The sequence below is a fragment of the Saccoglossus kowalevskii genome, chromosome 4 (genome assembly GCF_978046115.1).
Source record: "Saccoglossus kowalevskii chromosome 4, keSacKowa6.1, whole genome shotgun sequence".
NCBI classification, from domain to species: domain Eukaryota; kingdom Metazoa; phylum Hemichordata; class Enteropneusta; family Harrimaniidae; genus Saccoglossus; species Saccoglossus kowalevskii.
The window spans coordinates 39,917,679-39,934,469 of NC_140644.1; the positions used below are offsets into that span (position 1 = coordinate 39,917,679).

Genomic DNA, 16,791 nt, shown 5'->3' on the forward strand with positions numbered 1-16,791 from the left:
CAGTGTATACTGTAAAAGTATTAATTTCTTTTTATTATTAATTTCACCATTTTGTGCATACTGTAAAAACTATTTGTGGTAGTAAAAATAAGCATGAGTGATTAGGATACAAATAAAAAATTGTTTTTCTTGTGCATGAATTAATAAAATAATTTTTAGTTGATTCAAATAAATAGAGATTGTTTTTGTAGGGATGAAATGAATACAGACAGTCGTAACATACTTGCCATGATATGATCAATATCAGCTGGTTGAGTGAGAATTTCATGCATAAAATATCTGTCATTTTGATGATGTTTTTTACAAAGTACACAAATCTGCCAAAAAAAAGCTGTGACATCCAAGTTAGCCCAAGATGAACATTCAAAAAATTGGTTACTGTTGTTTTCATCCAAAAAATATATGATAAAAGTTTATTGTTAGATTAGTTAGATGTAATTAGAAATTAAAAATTATGCAACAGAGCATTAATCTGTCAAGCTTGGACTAACACAGGATTAAACAGTTATCTGATCAAACGCGTGAATTTTCGCATTAGGTCACTCTTGATATCCATATTTGGTAGCGGCCATCCCATCCAACAATATGATTTCAAAGTCATTCAAGCTGAAAGCAACACTTTCTAATTCTATCTGTGTTGAATGAGGAAATTATACAATTCATAAGCACTGTTTTAAAGCATGTTCACATTTTGTTATCTTCACTGGGATATGTTACAGTCTCTGGTTGGGATCACCAGAGATTTAACATGCTGCATACAAGTGATCACTGTTTCTTTTTAATTTGCTTATAATTTTTTATGCTCTGTTTTTAGTCCCCGTTCAGGCGCAGCCTGAAAAGGGGAGTTATAATTCAGGTTTTGTCCGGTTTCCGTCTCCAACATTTTCTCAGAAATTCTACAGCAGGTATCAGTGAAACTTGGCAGGTTGATGAACAAGTGTATTCCGAGTATGCACGTAATTTTTTTCCAGATCTGAAAATCCCAAGTGGGTCTTTTTCACGATTTTTATCAAAAATTACCTCTCCCGGCAACATTGACAGAACGTCTGCGCATGCTCAGAATAAATTAATTACTGTAAAATACTTTATTTTTGCTTGCAACATTTTTTTGCTATTTTCGCTGAAGGAATGTTTCAGTTAAAATAAAATCCAGCGAATATTCCCTTTTTCCTATATTTTACAGTCAAACTTGTCAAAAATCAATGAAAATAAATTCAATACAAAAAACAGCCAGAAAAAGTCTTTTCAGCGAATGATAATTCCAGCTGAAATAAAATATTTTACAGTAGATTAGATCTGCGAGTAACGCTACAGCACGTGATTTCTTCATTGCGTGCAATTTATTATAGTACTGTTTATACATGTATTCTGTTTGGCTCAGTGGTCTTATTCACTAGTTACTAGAAGAACTAGTAACCTTATTTGATTTCAAGAACTTCAAGAAGGCGGCATAAGAGACGTGTTTGCAAAGGTAAGTTCTCCAGTTTCTACAAAATTGAATGTATTTTGGGGTGCGATTGGTGTACATTCCGTGACGTACGTACGGACGTGAATATTATGATGATTGCCAGCTTTATATTCTTGTGAAAAGCCAAAAAAGCAAACAATTGTCTCCAATCTACGAAACTAGTTTGTAAATTGTATACCCTGTCAAATTATTGTACACGGAGGATTAATTCATGGGGACATAGTTTCAAGTAAAATCGTTATCCGGTCTTTTGCTTGTGTCGCGATTTCCAAAATATCCACAACTCGGGGGGGGGGGGATGTCCCTGTGTCGATCAACTTATTCATTATATAATAGTAGGTTGCCTATGATTATATTCATATTTTTATGTTGTGAGCATTAAACTGTTAGTTGTAATGAAGATTTTGTCGATCTCGTGCGATTCAACATGGCCGATGTGCAGTGACAACACGTGTATGGACGGTCGGTCGAGTAGTCTGCAACGGACCATGAAATCGCCCGGCGTTTTTTCGGCATTTTTTTATATTTTTAAAAAAAAATATTTTAGATACTTCATTCACTCCTGGCGCCTAAAAGAGTCTAATTTATATTGTACCATAGTAGTCATTGACACATATTGTGAATAGCCGGAATGGGTAAGCTTCGCTTCGAAGCTGTTATTTCTGCGAACAATGTTAAATTATTCTTTGAATGCTCAGTTTATATTTTGAAAACAACTAATTTTTTGATTAAAAAAAAAATCATGCCGTTTTCCCCGTCAAAATCAAAGCATAAAGATCTTGCCAGAACATCGGTAAATCTACTACCGCGTTGCGTTCACCACGAGGTCACTGAACCGTCATTAACGTATTTAAATGAGCCACGTGTAAATGAGAACATGGCGGATATCGTATCTCTTCGAACATTTACATTCGACCGAAATCATTCGTTTACGATGAAACTAAGTTGAATATTACTTCCAATTTATATAAATTCAACGAATTAAATTTTTGTGCGTTTTTATAATCATTACTGAATAATAATCAACAATTGCAATACTTCGAAAACAAGTAAGTTATTCACTTGCGAAACACAGAATGACCAGATTGTGCTACCGTGATCATTCGCTACCGGTACTAACGACTAAGCAATGTATTCGTGTTTGTATTTATTCGAAACTTCTTTTAGAACATACTTTACTTTTCGTTATTAACAAGATTATAAAAAAATAATGCATGTTACAGTATGTGAATTTTTTGGGGGGATTCAATTCCAACATTTCGCGATGCCTATGAACCAAAGGCCTTTCACTCTTCTCTGAGTGTGACACCTAAACCAGAGGTTTTATGGTGTATAAACTGCCACTAAATGAAAAGGCCGTTGAACCTTATTAAAATTTATAAGTACATGTTATTATGCATTTCATTATGAAAACTGACTAAATTAAATGTGATCTTATTTTTAATTATGATTATGATTTATATCGGTAATGACGTTTTCATCCAATATTAATTGTGCAATTGTTAAAATGCCTACCTACACATTTATTGTTTTTGTTTCTGTTGCCCTGAAATAGACATTTGTAAAAAAAAAAAAAAAAAAGTAAAAAAATCATGCTTGATTAAAATTAAAAAAAAAAAGATGTAGTCATGTAGCCCCTTCCTGTTACCTGTTTTCAACTTCTTCCAAAGTAAAACTGGCGAAGCCTTGTAATTGCCATACAATCATCATTTGTGGGAAAACTTGTATGTTATTGAAAATCTTTATTTTGTTGTCTGTGAATTAATATAATATTTGAAATGGCGTAATGGTGCAAAATATTCTCAAACAATCGGTCTTCTGATGACACTACACTGCACATTTATGCACAGTCAGTATCCCAATGCATGATCACAGCTTACAAAGTGATGATGGTGGTTGAAATGGAAAACTGAATACAAAAATCCAGTAATATCTCAAACGAATTTCTGTCTGCTGTGAATGCATGTTTCGTTGCATCAAATAAATAACCCAATTTTATGATAGAAGCTTGCAATCTTGTGCCATACAGGGTCAAGTGATTGAGCAATAACAAATGTGATTTTATGTATTAGGTCATTGAATGTATCCAAAAACATGGTACCAATGATCTGAAATTTCAGGAGTGCTCGCTGAAGGTTTATCAATCCTGCGTATTGTCTTGTTCTTTTTCAATCCTGCATTTCAGTTACTAGAATTCATACTAAAAAAATAGTTTCTGTTTTTCTTCTAATAATTCTGCCACTTTCAAAAACAAATATTTTTCCATGGTCGAAATGCAAGAAGAATACAAAACTACTGTGATTTCATAGCGATACCTGTAGGGCCATTGTCAATTAGTTCGCCTGATCAACACAGCGTTATACATAGGACTGATATTGAATCACGGAGAGTAAAATCTTGTGATACTAATCTCTAGAACCAACTCAGATTGGTACATATGTCTTATGAACCCATATGTGTATATCTTTGACTATACTCATTTTAAACTTTTTTTTTTTTTTACAGTGGTGCTGTGAACTGAATTTTTTCTGGGTTCCTACAACATGGAGTGTCAGGGACTTTATTGAAATGTTGTACACAAATTTCATAAAATCCTGAATATATCTAGAAGTCAAAATTAAATGGTTTATAGTATTTTATACCCATTAATAATTGAAATGCAATAATATCACTGCACTAAAAAGACTTCAAACAATTATTGTTACTTCTCCATTGAAGGTTGTGAGCAAACCAACCTTTACTTGCTCTGAAAACATAGCTTTTACAGTTGTTTAAATTAACAGATGTTGTTCTATGTACAATGAATACATTTTAAATAATAAACCTTACTGTGTTAATAACAAATTGTATTTGACAACATGAGAATGATTCTGATGCCCAGTGATGATGTTCAAACAAACCCAGGTCCTGGTAATATACTAAGACCTGATTAACAAAGAAGTCATGTACATCAAGGTTCACTCAGATTTATGAATGCAGTTTCTTGAGCAAGTATACATGTATGACAAATAGTTTTGTTGCACTTGTGTACTCTGAGATTCTGAACATGGGTCAGTGGAAGTTTTTAGTTGTCAGTACAAAACTAGATCATCGGAAATCACTTTATGATGAGTTGTAACCACAAAGAGTACATATTTATTCACCTGTTTGCAGATGTTCTTTGTACAACTTTATAATCAAATAACGGGGACTGTGACATTTCATGTCTTGTTTTTTATAAAAAGTTGTAGCTAAATACGATAAAAGAATACAAATTTAAATCTTTTTTTGAAAGCTGTCAATTAAAAAAAGTACATTTAATGATTATTATTTATTAAAATTAATTGGGTATACAAATTAAGAGTTGTTATGCTACTCACTGCATTTGAAATTGCCAAAATTTATGTTGCAAAAATGAATTCTATTGTAATACATGCTCACATGGATTTGACTTAAATAGTGAAATTAAAACCCAGTGTATAATTAATGCATTTACAGATATGCATTTTAATAGTGTTAAAGGCTCACTCATGTCATTGAACCTGGTCTTTAAAGGGTGGTATTCGTCGCGTCGCTTCCTGTTCCATGTGGGATTCAAAGTGTATAATATATTTTTGGTTAACACGAAATTCAAACACACGTTGTGCAGCGACCACCACCCTTTAACCCTTGTTTATTCTTGTTGCACGTGTGTATCAGGGTTCTCTATTTGAATTTTTAGGAGACAAAATTTCCACACAATTTATATTTGTTATTGTAGCATACAATCACTGTTGTTATATTCAATATCACATGTATTCAATTTTGAGATATGTAGTGACATTAATGCTGATGAAAAATGGCTTGATTAGGAACAGTGTTTACAAAATCCTGACTGGTTGGTTAAAATTTCAGGGAAGAACCCTGGATGGTCATGTGATGGTCATGTGACACCACTGTATTATTTTTTCACAGATCACTATAATGATTCTGTGTGTTCTACAAATTGATCACACTGGGATGGAAACATTGGAGTTTATGCCAAGTGGATTACTAAGATTTGTTTATGGTGGTGACATGGGTAGTATACATCCTATAGACAGTACTATTGGTAGCTATGTCAGCCAGGATTTAGATCTCATAGGTGATACACAGGCTGTTATTATGCAACAGAAACTCAGTGACAACATAAGAGGTGCTTCAGGTAATATGCAAATCACGTGTATCAGGTGATGAAAGTGTCACTGTCACCATTAGCATATTCAGATTAGTAGGATGCTATTTTTATCAGCCAATCATGGTCCCCAAATGATTTCTGTGTAAATGTGTATAACTAGTGGAATGGTACTGTATTCGCTCCTCTCTAATTGCAATGCATATAAACAATTGCTATGTTTACACAGCAGCATTCTATAGGAGCTGAACTGCTGCTCCTCCTCCCACCAATAAACAGGTGATCACTGTAAGATACTTTATTTTCGCTTGGAATTAATTTTCACTGAAGGGATGCTTCAGTGATTCATTCTATGGCACTACATGATTTATGATATGTGATGTGATGTCTCTTGATGCGTCAGATACTATATTTATTCTTCAACAAGTTTGATATTGTAACTCTGCTTTGTGATTAGCGAAAATAGTGTTTCTTTGCTCTGTTGATAATTAGAGGCATGAAGTAAAAAATAAATACAAACTTATTGTTTTCTATTTTTGGCATATAAATAGTTAAATCTTATATGATAACCGGTTACCAGATATGACCTTGCTGATTTCAGTCAAACTTGATATGATATCAATACACACTGATTTGTAGATGTCAAGATTTTTCTCAGTAAAATTCAAAGTGTAAATACACTGAGATATTGACTAGCACTACGTAAAGCTTTGTCCAGTATAAACAGTGTTTTTGACATGTCTTTTGTGTCAGTGTTTATTGATGACAATATTTTTGAAGGGACAGCAAAATACTTTACACTTGATTATACAATTTTGTTTTTTCTTGACAGTGTCTATTGATGACAATAGTATCAAAGTAACGGCAAGAAATATGCATGTAACCAATCCATTAACTGGTCGCAATGTTTTCAACACGGAATATGATGACAGTTTTAAAGTGCCAAGTAATGTACAAGTACTCAATGTTCGCAGGACTATTACTTCCAAGGTGTGTTACCATTTTTTATCAAATGTTGTTATCCATTTTTATCTTGTTACACTTTTTACCACCAGTTCCCTCTTTTCATCACAAATTCACAAAATAATCCTGTTTTAGTCTTGTACTTTCCTTTAGAAAATTGGCATAACACTAGCCGATTTTTTTTAGTAAAAATGTAAAATTGACTCAAATTTTGTCTGTTGGCTCAAAAATTGTGGTTCATTTCCAGAAAGACTAAAAGACTATAAGTTAAAAAGTACAGAAAAATGTTGGCGAGTAAGTGTGGTGGTGAAAAGGTTAATAGCAGTTAATTAGACCACTTGCTTCATAGTAGCATGTATTTCCATAGATAACAAAGGTGGTGTGACTATGGCCAACCACAAATATGTAAGTCATATATGAATAACCCAGTATGTAATGAATTGTTTATGTGTGCTTCTATTGTGTGTTATTGTTTTATGATTGCTATAATGTACCATATTTCCCTGAGTATAAGCCCCTCCCTGAGTATAAGCCCACCCTTCTATTTTTAGACATTTAACGAATTGAAGGAATTGTCAGCAAAATATGTTTGAAACCATAGACGTGTCAAGTATTATATATCATGTAATAAATGCAACATCTGTGGTATCAGCTAGATATCCATATTCGAAGTTTCTTGTCAGCAACAAATATCACCAAGTTGTTATATCGATTCATTTGTGATTGTGTTTTCAACATCTTAGGGTATCATCAAGTCACTGAGTTTTCAGTATCTTTGATTGTCATCAAGTCTTCAGCATAATAGGGTGTCATCAAGCCACAGTGTTTTCAGCATCTTAGGGTGTCATCAAATCTATACGAGTGTTCAGCATCTTAGGGTGTCATCAAGTCACTGAGTTGTCATCATCTTAGGGTGTCATCAAGTCACTGAGTTTTCAACATCGTAGGGTGTCATCAAGTTTTCAGCATAATAGGGTGTCATCAAGCCACAGTGTTTTCAGCATCTTAGGGTGTCATCAAATCTATACGAGTGTTCAGCATCTTAGGGTGTCATCAAGTCACCGAGTTTCCAGCATCCTAGAGTGTCATTAAGTCACTAAGTTTTCATCATCTTAGGGTGTCATCAAGTCACTGAGTTTTTACCTTGCCCGTACCATCAAAGATGGAAGGGAAAGGTTTATTAAGGGAAAAAATTTGTCCAGCGTTGTCGTCGTTGTCGTTGTCATCGTTAATAATTGTTATTGTGTGCATAATAACTTTACTAATTCTATTCCAAACCTTATATCTTGTAATAATATCGTTGGTAATGTATCTTCCAAATGCCATGTGAATACTATATTGGGTTTCAAAACCAACTCATGGTGAGATTTTTTGCACAGTCTGATACATATTTGCAAACCTAATATCTTTACTTAAAGAAAATCAATATAAGCACTCCTATGAATTGGGTGCCAAACTTTGATCAAGATCTGAAGCTAATAGAAAATCTGTTTAGTTCAAAGTTATCAAATCAAAAACAATACATAAAAAATACATAAAAAGCAAAACTTTGCATCCACATTTTGAAAAGGAAATTGTACTAAAATATATGTATTCTGTATTTGACAAACAGTTCATTCGACAAATGAAAATTCACAGGAATTTGTTTCAGCTATTAGAACAGATTGATAGAGTTTTTATAATACTAATTTAAAAGCATACTTCAAAAACAAAGATTGCAGTGTTTGAAGATGTAGATTCTCAGGAGGCAACAGTACTGTTGACTTCTCTCTCCACTGGACACCAACTAACTATTTAAGTTGATTTGCATTACAAAGCAGAGCTTGCAACTTGATAGCTATTCATAGAGAGTGTTTTTTTTCACTTTTCAGATAATAATATAATAATGCAGTTCATATTTGTCTCAGTGAATCATTAATTTTTGACATACACCTGTACAAAATACTTGGACAAAAGCCAGTTATAATTTTCTGCTATCTTGCAGGTTTTATGAATCTATTCATGTCTAAATGCAGCACTTTTTTTCTGCGATGAGCCATTTATTAGTCCCTGTTCGGACGCAGTCCGAAAACGGGGACTTATGTTTTGACCTCCGTGTGTCCGTGCGTGCGTGTGTGCGTCCGGACCTGTATCTTAGAAATGCCTCGACCAATCACAATCAAACTTCACACATACATCATATATGATATTATACATATGCACATCAATTTGTTTCAGGATCTGATTCAAATGGCCGAATGGCGGCCACTTTTGTGCTAAAAATCATCAAAACCAAGCATTTCTCGGGTGTTTACAGATGGATTTTGTTCAAACTTAGTATATACATTAGACATTATAGGACCTTGATGCACATTATTTTGTTTTACGAACTGATTCAAGATGGCCGAATGGCGGCCATTTTTGTGCTGAAAAATCCTAAAAATCAAGCATTTCTCAGCTGTTTACAGATGGATTTTTTTCAAACTTTGTATATACATTAGACATTATGGGACCTTGATGCAAATAATTTTGTTTTTCAGATAAGATTCAAAATGGCCGACTGGCGGCCATTTTGTTTCAATGAATGTGGTTCTCGTGCCATATCTCTGACTTGCTTTCACTGATTATGTTCAAATTTTGAATATTCATTATACATCATGTCATAGGTAAACAGATATATTGGTTTGACAATCCTATTCAAAATGGCCGAATGGTGGTCATTTTTGTGCTAAAAAATCACCAAATATCAAGCATTTCAGGCATTTATGGATGGATTTCGTTCAAGCTTGGTACATACATTAGACATTACGGGTTCCTGATGCACAACATTTTTTTTCCAGATTGGATTCAAAATGGCTGACTGGCGGCCATTTTGTTTTAATGATTGGCTTCTAGAGCCATATCTCTTAAATGCTTTGACTGATTATATTCAAATTTTATATATTCGTTATACATCATGTTATACATATACCTGTATTCAAAATGGCTGATTTTGAATGCTGTTCCAGAGCAATATCTCTCAATATGGACAAGTACTTGTTTGACGATCAGATACAAATGTCAATCATTTTAATGTTAAAAAATCATATTCCTGACATGGTTATATTCCAGCTATATTACTATAACCAAAACTATATATCTTAAAATTAATAACTAACGGGGACTGTGCCATGCATGGCTTGTTTTTATACTAAAATATCTGAATTACTTTGAATAAAGCTGGAAATTATGTCATTTAAAATAATAAAACAAATTAGGCACCAATGTTTTTGTAAGATATTTACATCTATCAAGGATATTCAGTAGACTGATTCCCCACTGTTGGTTCAACCCCAAAACTTGTTTGTATTGAAAATTAATTATGACAATGCATATTTATATTGAAACAAACTATGATAAAGGGAATAATATTATATAACAAAAGGCAAGGTCACCAGAGTTCAACTATGTTCATCATCTTAGGGTGTCATCAAGTCACTGAGTGTACTGGTAACATTTTGATGTAGCCCAGGCCAATAAAAGCTAGTCACAATCCGATCTTCTGTCTTCTTTATCCCCATGTGTCCACCAAATATTGAATCATGGGCAATCTCCATAACACGAGTCCTCAACAGTTTTGGCACAACCACTTGACGTACCGTCTTGCCTCCTGGAACTGAACGATCTCGATACACACGATATAGCAAGCCTCCATATACCTGGAACTCGGTTGTATTGTGCCCTCTCACTTCTGGTTCTCTCTTATTATAATACTTCTTCAACGATGTGTCTGCTTGCTGCATCTCGATTAATTTGTCTTTTGTTACATGTGCTCCAGTCTTTACATCACACACTTTGAGCGGCTTCACCTTACCAGATTTCTTCGCTTGCGCTCTGGTTGTTACTGCTCCACTCACATTCCACACTGGGTCCGAGTCATCTGGTGGTCTTGCTCCGGGCACATTCCCAACAATTAACTCATAGATTGGGTCCTGCACACATAATGCTTCAACCGTGCCTCTCAAATATGGCGTATCAATTTCCACCATGGCGACTGGAACCCTTCTTACAGTATGATCAACCATCAATATATGACCCATCTTTTTTGTATACTGGTCATCTGGTACCAAGCTCTTCTTGACTATAATGCCATTACACCCAGTGTCTCTCAACATGGTCACAACTGTGTCACCAACCTTCCCTTGACCCACAGGCAAAGTCCTGTCCTCCACAACGCCAGTCAGTTCCATACATGCACCATTCACAACCTTTAACTGCTCCCCCGATGCTAACAACAAATGGTCCTTCTCAACCATTTTAGGCACATCACAGTTAATTTGTACTCCTTAGACTCCTCTTTAACCACTGCAGCTGCACCAGTAGTAGTGCTGGGTTTGACACTCTTTCTTTCTTGACCCCTGTGTTGTCCACTACGACAGAACTTAGCCACATGACCCATGGCACCAGACTGAAGGCACTGTTTACCTTTGTCATGGTTGACAACAGTAACGCGGGATGGACATTGTGCTGCTCGATGACCAACACCCTGACATACAAAACACCGGATACTACTGCCCTGTCCCACATCAGTATTTCTAATGGCAGTCTTATTATCATTACGCCTCACCTGGTCCTTTGTGGATAACTGTCGACCATGTGCCACTAGGTACTGCTTTGCTATTACTGCCAACTCATCTAAATCTTTGGGTGCTCTTTCTTTAAGATAAACTGCAAGATCTCTTGTACAGGCACCAATAAACTGCTCCTTCACCATCAAGTCGGTAACACCATCATATGTTGCTGCAGTGCCTAACAACTCAACCCATTTAGCAAAATAATTCTTAAGCCGCACAATTAACTGGTCAGGACTCTCAGAACTTTCAGGTTTAATTTCATGGAATCGCTTCATGTTCCCATCCTCTGTGAAATCGTATCTTGTCAACAGCGCCACCTTCACACGATCATAGTCAACTGCATCAGTGTCAGACATTCTAGAATATACTTCCAGTGCTCTACCAGTCAACAGCGCACTCAATTTTGTGGCCCATCCATCTCTATGCAAACTCGCATTCATTGCAAACCTCTCACACCGCAATAAATAACTATCAAGTTCATCCTTACCATCAACAAATGCAGGCAACTTTGGTGACTGTGCATCACTGACCACATTTCGTTGACCGCCAAAATCAGCCTGTTGGAACCCCGGCATTGCTGCTTGCAGCTCTAATTTCCTCAACTCAAATTCTCTTTCCTTTTCTCGCTGTTCTGCTTCCATTCGCCTGCTTCCGCTTCCAGCCGTAACTTTTCCTTTCTTTCCTCAATCTCCATTTTCCTCACCTCTGCTTCCATTTCCATTTTTGCCTTTCTCTCTTCCCTCGCCGCTTGTCTGTCAGCCCGCTGAGAACTCAGTTGCTCCAAAATAAATTCCCTCTTGTCTTCTCCAGTCATTCCCAGTTCATCCGCCCATTCCATCAACTCTTGTTTCGACATATCTTTCATCTTGCTGGCCATGTTGTCTTCTATATGTCTTCACTGTTCTCGGACGAGCCCCCAGATGTCACACGCAACGTAATATTACCGTAATTGGTATAGTACAGGTGTGATGGTTCAAATACCAAAATGGCAAACAGTAACAGAAAGACTTCCCTGGCGGCGATGATAACATACGAACACGAAGCCAAGAGAGCAGGTTTCAACTGGTACTGGTATTATTAACTCTGCAAACATCAAGTACAATAACGCGGTAAAACTCCACTACTCCAATAATTAGATACTTAAACTCTAATACAATTCAACGAGATCTCCGATCTGAACTCAGTGCTGAACAACTCCCCTATATATACTACCACTGTCTATAAATAGACCATTACATCAGCATACATAATGAGTCTGGAATTTACTACAAATTTCTAGAATGTTCCATTACCTTCTATTGCCTTCTACAGTGTTCTATTACCTATTCAACCAGTTTCTAAAAAAAATCTAGAATATTCCACCCAGACACAGTACGATTCTAGAACATTCTCAGTGACACGGAAGTGGTAAACAAGTCGTATACGATACTGAGTTTCCAGCATCTTAGTGTGTCATTAAGTCACTGAGTTTTCATCATCTTAGGGTGTCATTAGGTTTTCATCATCTTAGGGTGTCATCAAGTCACTGAGTTTTCATCACCTTAGGGTGTCATCAAGTCACTGAGTTTCCAGCATCTTAGGGTGTCATTAAGTCACTGAGTTTCCAGCATCTTATGGTGTCATTAAGTCACTGAGTTTCCAGCATCTTATGGTGTCATTAAGTCACTGAGTTTTCATCATCTTAGGGTGTCATTAAGTCACTGAGTTTCCAGCATCTTAGGGTGTCATCAAGTCACTGAGTTTCCAGCATCTTATGGTGTCATTAAGTCACTGAGTTTTCATCATCTTAGGGTGTCATCAAGTCACTGAGTTTTCATCATCTTAGGGTGTCATCAAGTCACTGAGTTTTCATCACCTTAGGGTGTCATCAAGTCACTGAGTTTTCATCACCTTAGGGTGTCATCAAGTCACTGAGTTTCCAGCATTTTAGGGTGTCATCAAGTCACCAAATTGCACACAAGATTCTCAGTTTGACAATTAAAGATAGACTATTACAAAATGAATATTTTATGTGAAGTATTTTACACTAACATTAGTTTAAGATGTAGACCACGCTCTTGAGTTGTTGCCCTATACATTGTATATCCATTTGGATCTGTTTTACGTTTCCAATTTATAGATTGACCTTTGCCCTTGTTTTCATTTTGCATGTACAATGTACACAGTGATTGACTGGCAAGACTCAGTCATTCACACCTAAGGTAAAATAAAACCGCGGTTTATATTTGGCCTTTAACGGGGCGGGGAATCGCACAATTGCGCGTCCTAGAGTAAACACTGTTCAGTCATTTACAACAAGATTATCTCAAGTGTTAGGCGGACGTCGGCCAGATGGGGAATTCACTGGCGCCGATTTCATGTTTTTACCCAAACATTCAACTTTGACTGGCGCCTAATTGGTGTGAAAATTATCACCTTTTTTATTGTACTGGCGCCTAATCCAGGTTGGCGCTTATATGAGGTATTATACGGTTGTCCCCGTTCGGGAACTTATGTTTTGACCCTTGTGCGTCTGTGCTTCCGTGTGTGCGTCCGGACCTGTATCATAGAAATGCCTGGAAGAATCATAATCAAACTTCACACATACATCATACATGATATTATACATATGCACATCAATTTGTTTCACGATCTGATTCAAGTTGGCCGAATGGCGGCCATTTTTGTGCTATAAAATCATCAAAATCAAGCATTTCTTGGCTGTTTACATATGGATTTTGTTCAAACTTGGTATATACATTAGACATTGTGGGACCTTGATGCAAACAATTTTATTTTTCAGATCGGATTCAAAATGGCCGACTGGCGGCTATTTTGTTTTAATGAATGGGCTTCTAGACCCATATCTCTGACTTGCTTTGACTGATTATATTCAAATTTGTAATATTCATTATACATCATGTCATAGATATACAGATATATTGGTTTTTTAGGATCCTATTCAAAATGGCCGAATGGTGGCCATTTTTGTGCTAAAAAACATCATAAAATATCAAGCATTTCTGGCATTTATGGATGGATTTCGTTCAAACTTGGTACATTCATTAGACATTACGGGTTCCGGATGTACGTCATTTTATTTTTCAGATCGGATTCAAAATGGCTGACTGGTGGCCATTTTGTTTTAATGAATGGGCTTTTAGTTCTAGAATGGCGGCCATTTTTGTGCTAAAAAAATCATCAAATATCAAGCATTTCTGGATGGATTTCGTTCAAACTTAGTACATACATTAAACATTACGGGTTCCTGATGCACATCATTTTATTTTTCAGATTGGATTCAAAATGGCTGACTGGCGGCCATATTTGTTGTATTTCTGAATTCTTGTGCTTATTGGCAAAATTATTAACAAATGATGTTCGTGTAATACAGTGCATGGACCTATAAGATGCATATTTTACTACTGTGTCTGAATGAACTTTGTGCATTGTGTACTACCTTGGTTAGTTTGGGGTTACTAAACACCCAAAGCAGAATTCAAACAACAATTCATAACAGTATTTATTGTAGTGAAGACAAAGGCCCAGTGCATTTCTACTCCTGTTTAACTACTGTGTGTTGTAACTTTTAGTTTAGATAATTTGCCAAATTACTCAAAATTGAAAGGACTTTCAAGTTTTGCTGACAATACGGATTTAACACTGGTGATTGAATCATATATGCTGTTAAACCAATACTTTATAAAACATGGGATATAATTAAATAATGTGACAATGTGAATACCATGTGTTATTGCTCTGCAGGTGACAGGTGGCACTGAAAACAGTCTGAAAATTGAAGCTAACTCTGTATTAGTAAGAGGTAATGAAGGTATACATGTAGACGGAAAGTCTGTGAACCTCACTGCTAATAATGATGTATTACTGAGTACATATATGGTAAGTGTTGACATGTAATCACATATATATGTAAGATATGTTAATTATTCTGTGTAACATGTGAATGCTAATGTGTCACATGTGAATCTCACTGTGTGATATGGTAATCTTACTGGACCACATGTTACTCACTGTGTCATTTCACTGTGCCACATGTGCATCTTACTATGTGACATGGTAATATGTTGCCACATGTGCACCTTACTATGTGACATGTTAATATTACTTTGCCACATGTGCACCTTACTATGTGACATGTTAATACTATGTTGCCACATGTGCACCTTACTATGTGACATGTTAATATTACTTTGCCACATGTGCACCTTACTATGTGACATGCTAATATTACTTTGCCACATGTGCAGCTTACTATGTGACATGTTAATATTACTTTGCCACATGTGCACCTTACTATGTGACATGTTAATATTACTTGGCTACATGTGCACCTTACTATGTGACATGTTAATATTACTTTGCCACATGTGCACCTTACTATGTGACATGGTGATATTACTTTGCCACATGTGCACCTTGCTATGTGACATGGTGATATTACTTTGCCACATGTGCACCTTACTATGTGACATGTTAATATTACTTTGCCACATGTGCACCTTACTATGTGACATGTTAATATTACTTTGCCACATGTGCACTTTACTATGTGGCATTTTGATATTATGTTGCCACATGTGCCCCTTACTGTGTGGCATGTTAATATTACTTTGCCACATATGCACCTTACTATGTGACATGTTAATATTACTTTGTCACATGTGAACCTTACTATGTGACATGTTAATATTACTTGGCTACATGTGCACCTTACTATGTGACATGTTAATATTACTTTGCCACATGTGCACCTTACTATGTGACATGTTAATATTACTTTGTCACATGTGCACCTTACTATGTGACATGTTAATATTACTTGGCTACATGTGCACCTTACTATGTGACATGTTAATATTACTTTGCCACATGTGCACTTTACTGTGTGGCATGTTAATATTACTTTGCCACATGTGCACCTTACTGTGTGGCATGTTAATATTACTTTGCCACATGTGCACCTTACTGTGTGCCATGTTAATATTACTTTGCCACATGTGCACCTTACTGTGTGGCATGTTAATATTACTTTGCCACATGTGCACCTTACTATGTGACATGTTAATATTACTTTGCCACATGTGCACCTTACTATGTGACATGGTGATATTACTTGGCCACATGTGTATCTTACTATTTGACATGTTAATATTACTTAGCCACATGTGCACCATAGTATGTGACATGTTAATATTACTTTGTCACATGTGCACCTTAATATGTGACATGTTAATATTACTTGGCTACATGTGCACCTTACTATGTGACATGTTAATATTACTTTGCCACATGTGCACCTTACTATGTGACATAGTGATATTACTTTGCCACATGTGCACCTTACTATGTGACATGTTTATATTACTTTGCCACATGTGCACCTTACTATGTGACATGATAATATTACTTTGCCACATGTGCACCTTACTATGTAAAATTTTGATATTACGTTGCCACATGTGTACCTTACTATGTGACATGTTAATATTACTTTTCCACATGTGCACCTTACTACGTGACATGTTAATACTACTTTGCCACATGTGCACCTTACTACGTGACATGTTAATACTATGTTGCCACATGTGCACCTTACTATGTGACATGTTAATATTACTTTGTCACATGTGCACCTT

The 16,791-nt window shown here is 35.8% G+C and overlaps 1 protein-coding gene and 1 long non-coding RNA gene across 2 annotated transcripts in view; both read left to right on the forward strand.

The window, feature by feature from the left end:
* LOC102801818 (beta-sarcoglycan-like) overlaps positions 1–16,791 on the forward strand; it is a 34,189-nt gene that overhangs the window by 5,500 nt on the left and 11,898 nt on the right. The window contains exons 3-5 of the mRNA XM_085498104.1: positions 5,402–5,630; positions 6,433–6,590; positions 14,900–15,034. Coding sequence (XP_085354230.1) covers positions 5,402–5,630; positions 6,433–6,590; positions 14,900–15,034 — 522 coding nt within the window. The remainder of the gene's footprint in view (positions 1–5,401; positions 5,631–6,432; positions 6,591–14,899; positions 15,035–16,791) is intronic.
* Positions 1,435–4,090, forward strand: LOC144359412 (uncharacterized). Its single transcript, XR_013422009.2, has 2 exons — positions 1,435–1,471; positions 3,974–4,090. It is a non-coding gene; the product is annotated as an uncharacterized LOC144359412 (long non-coding RNA).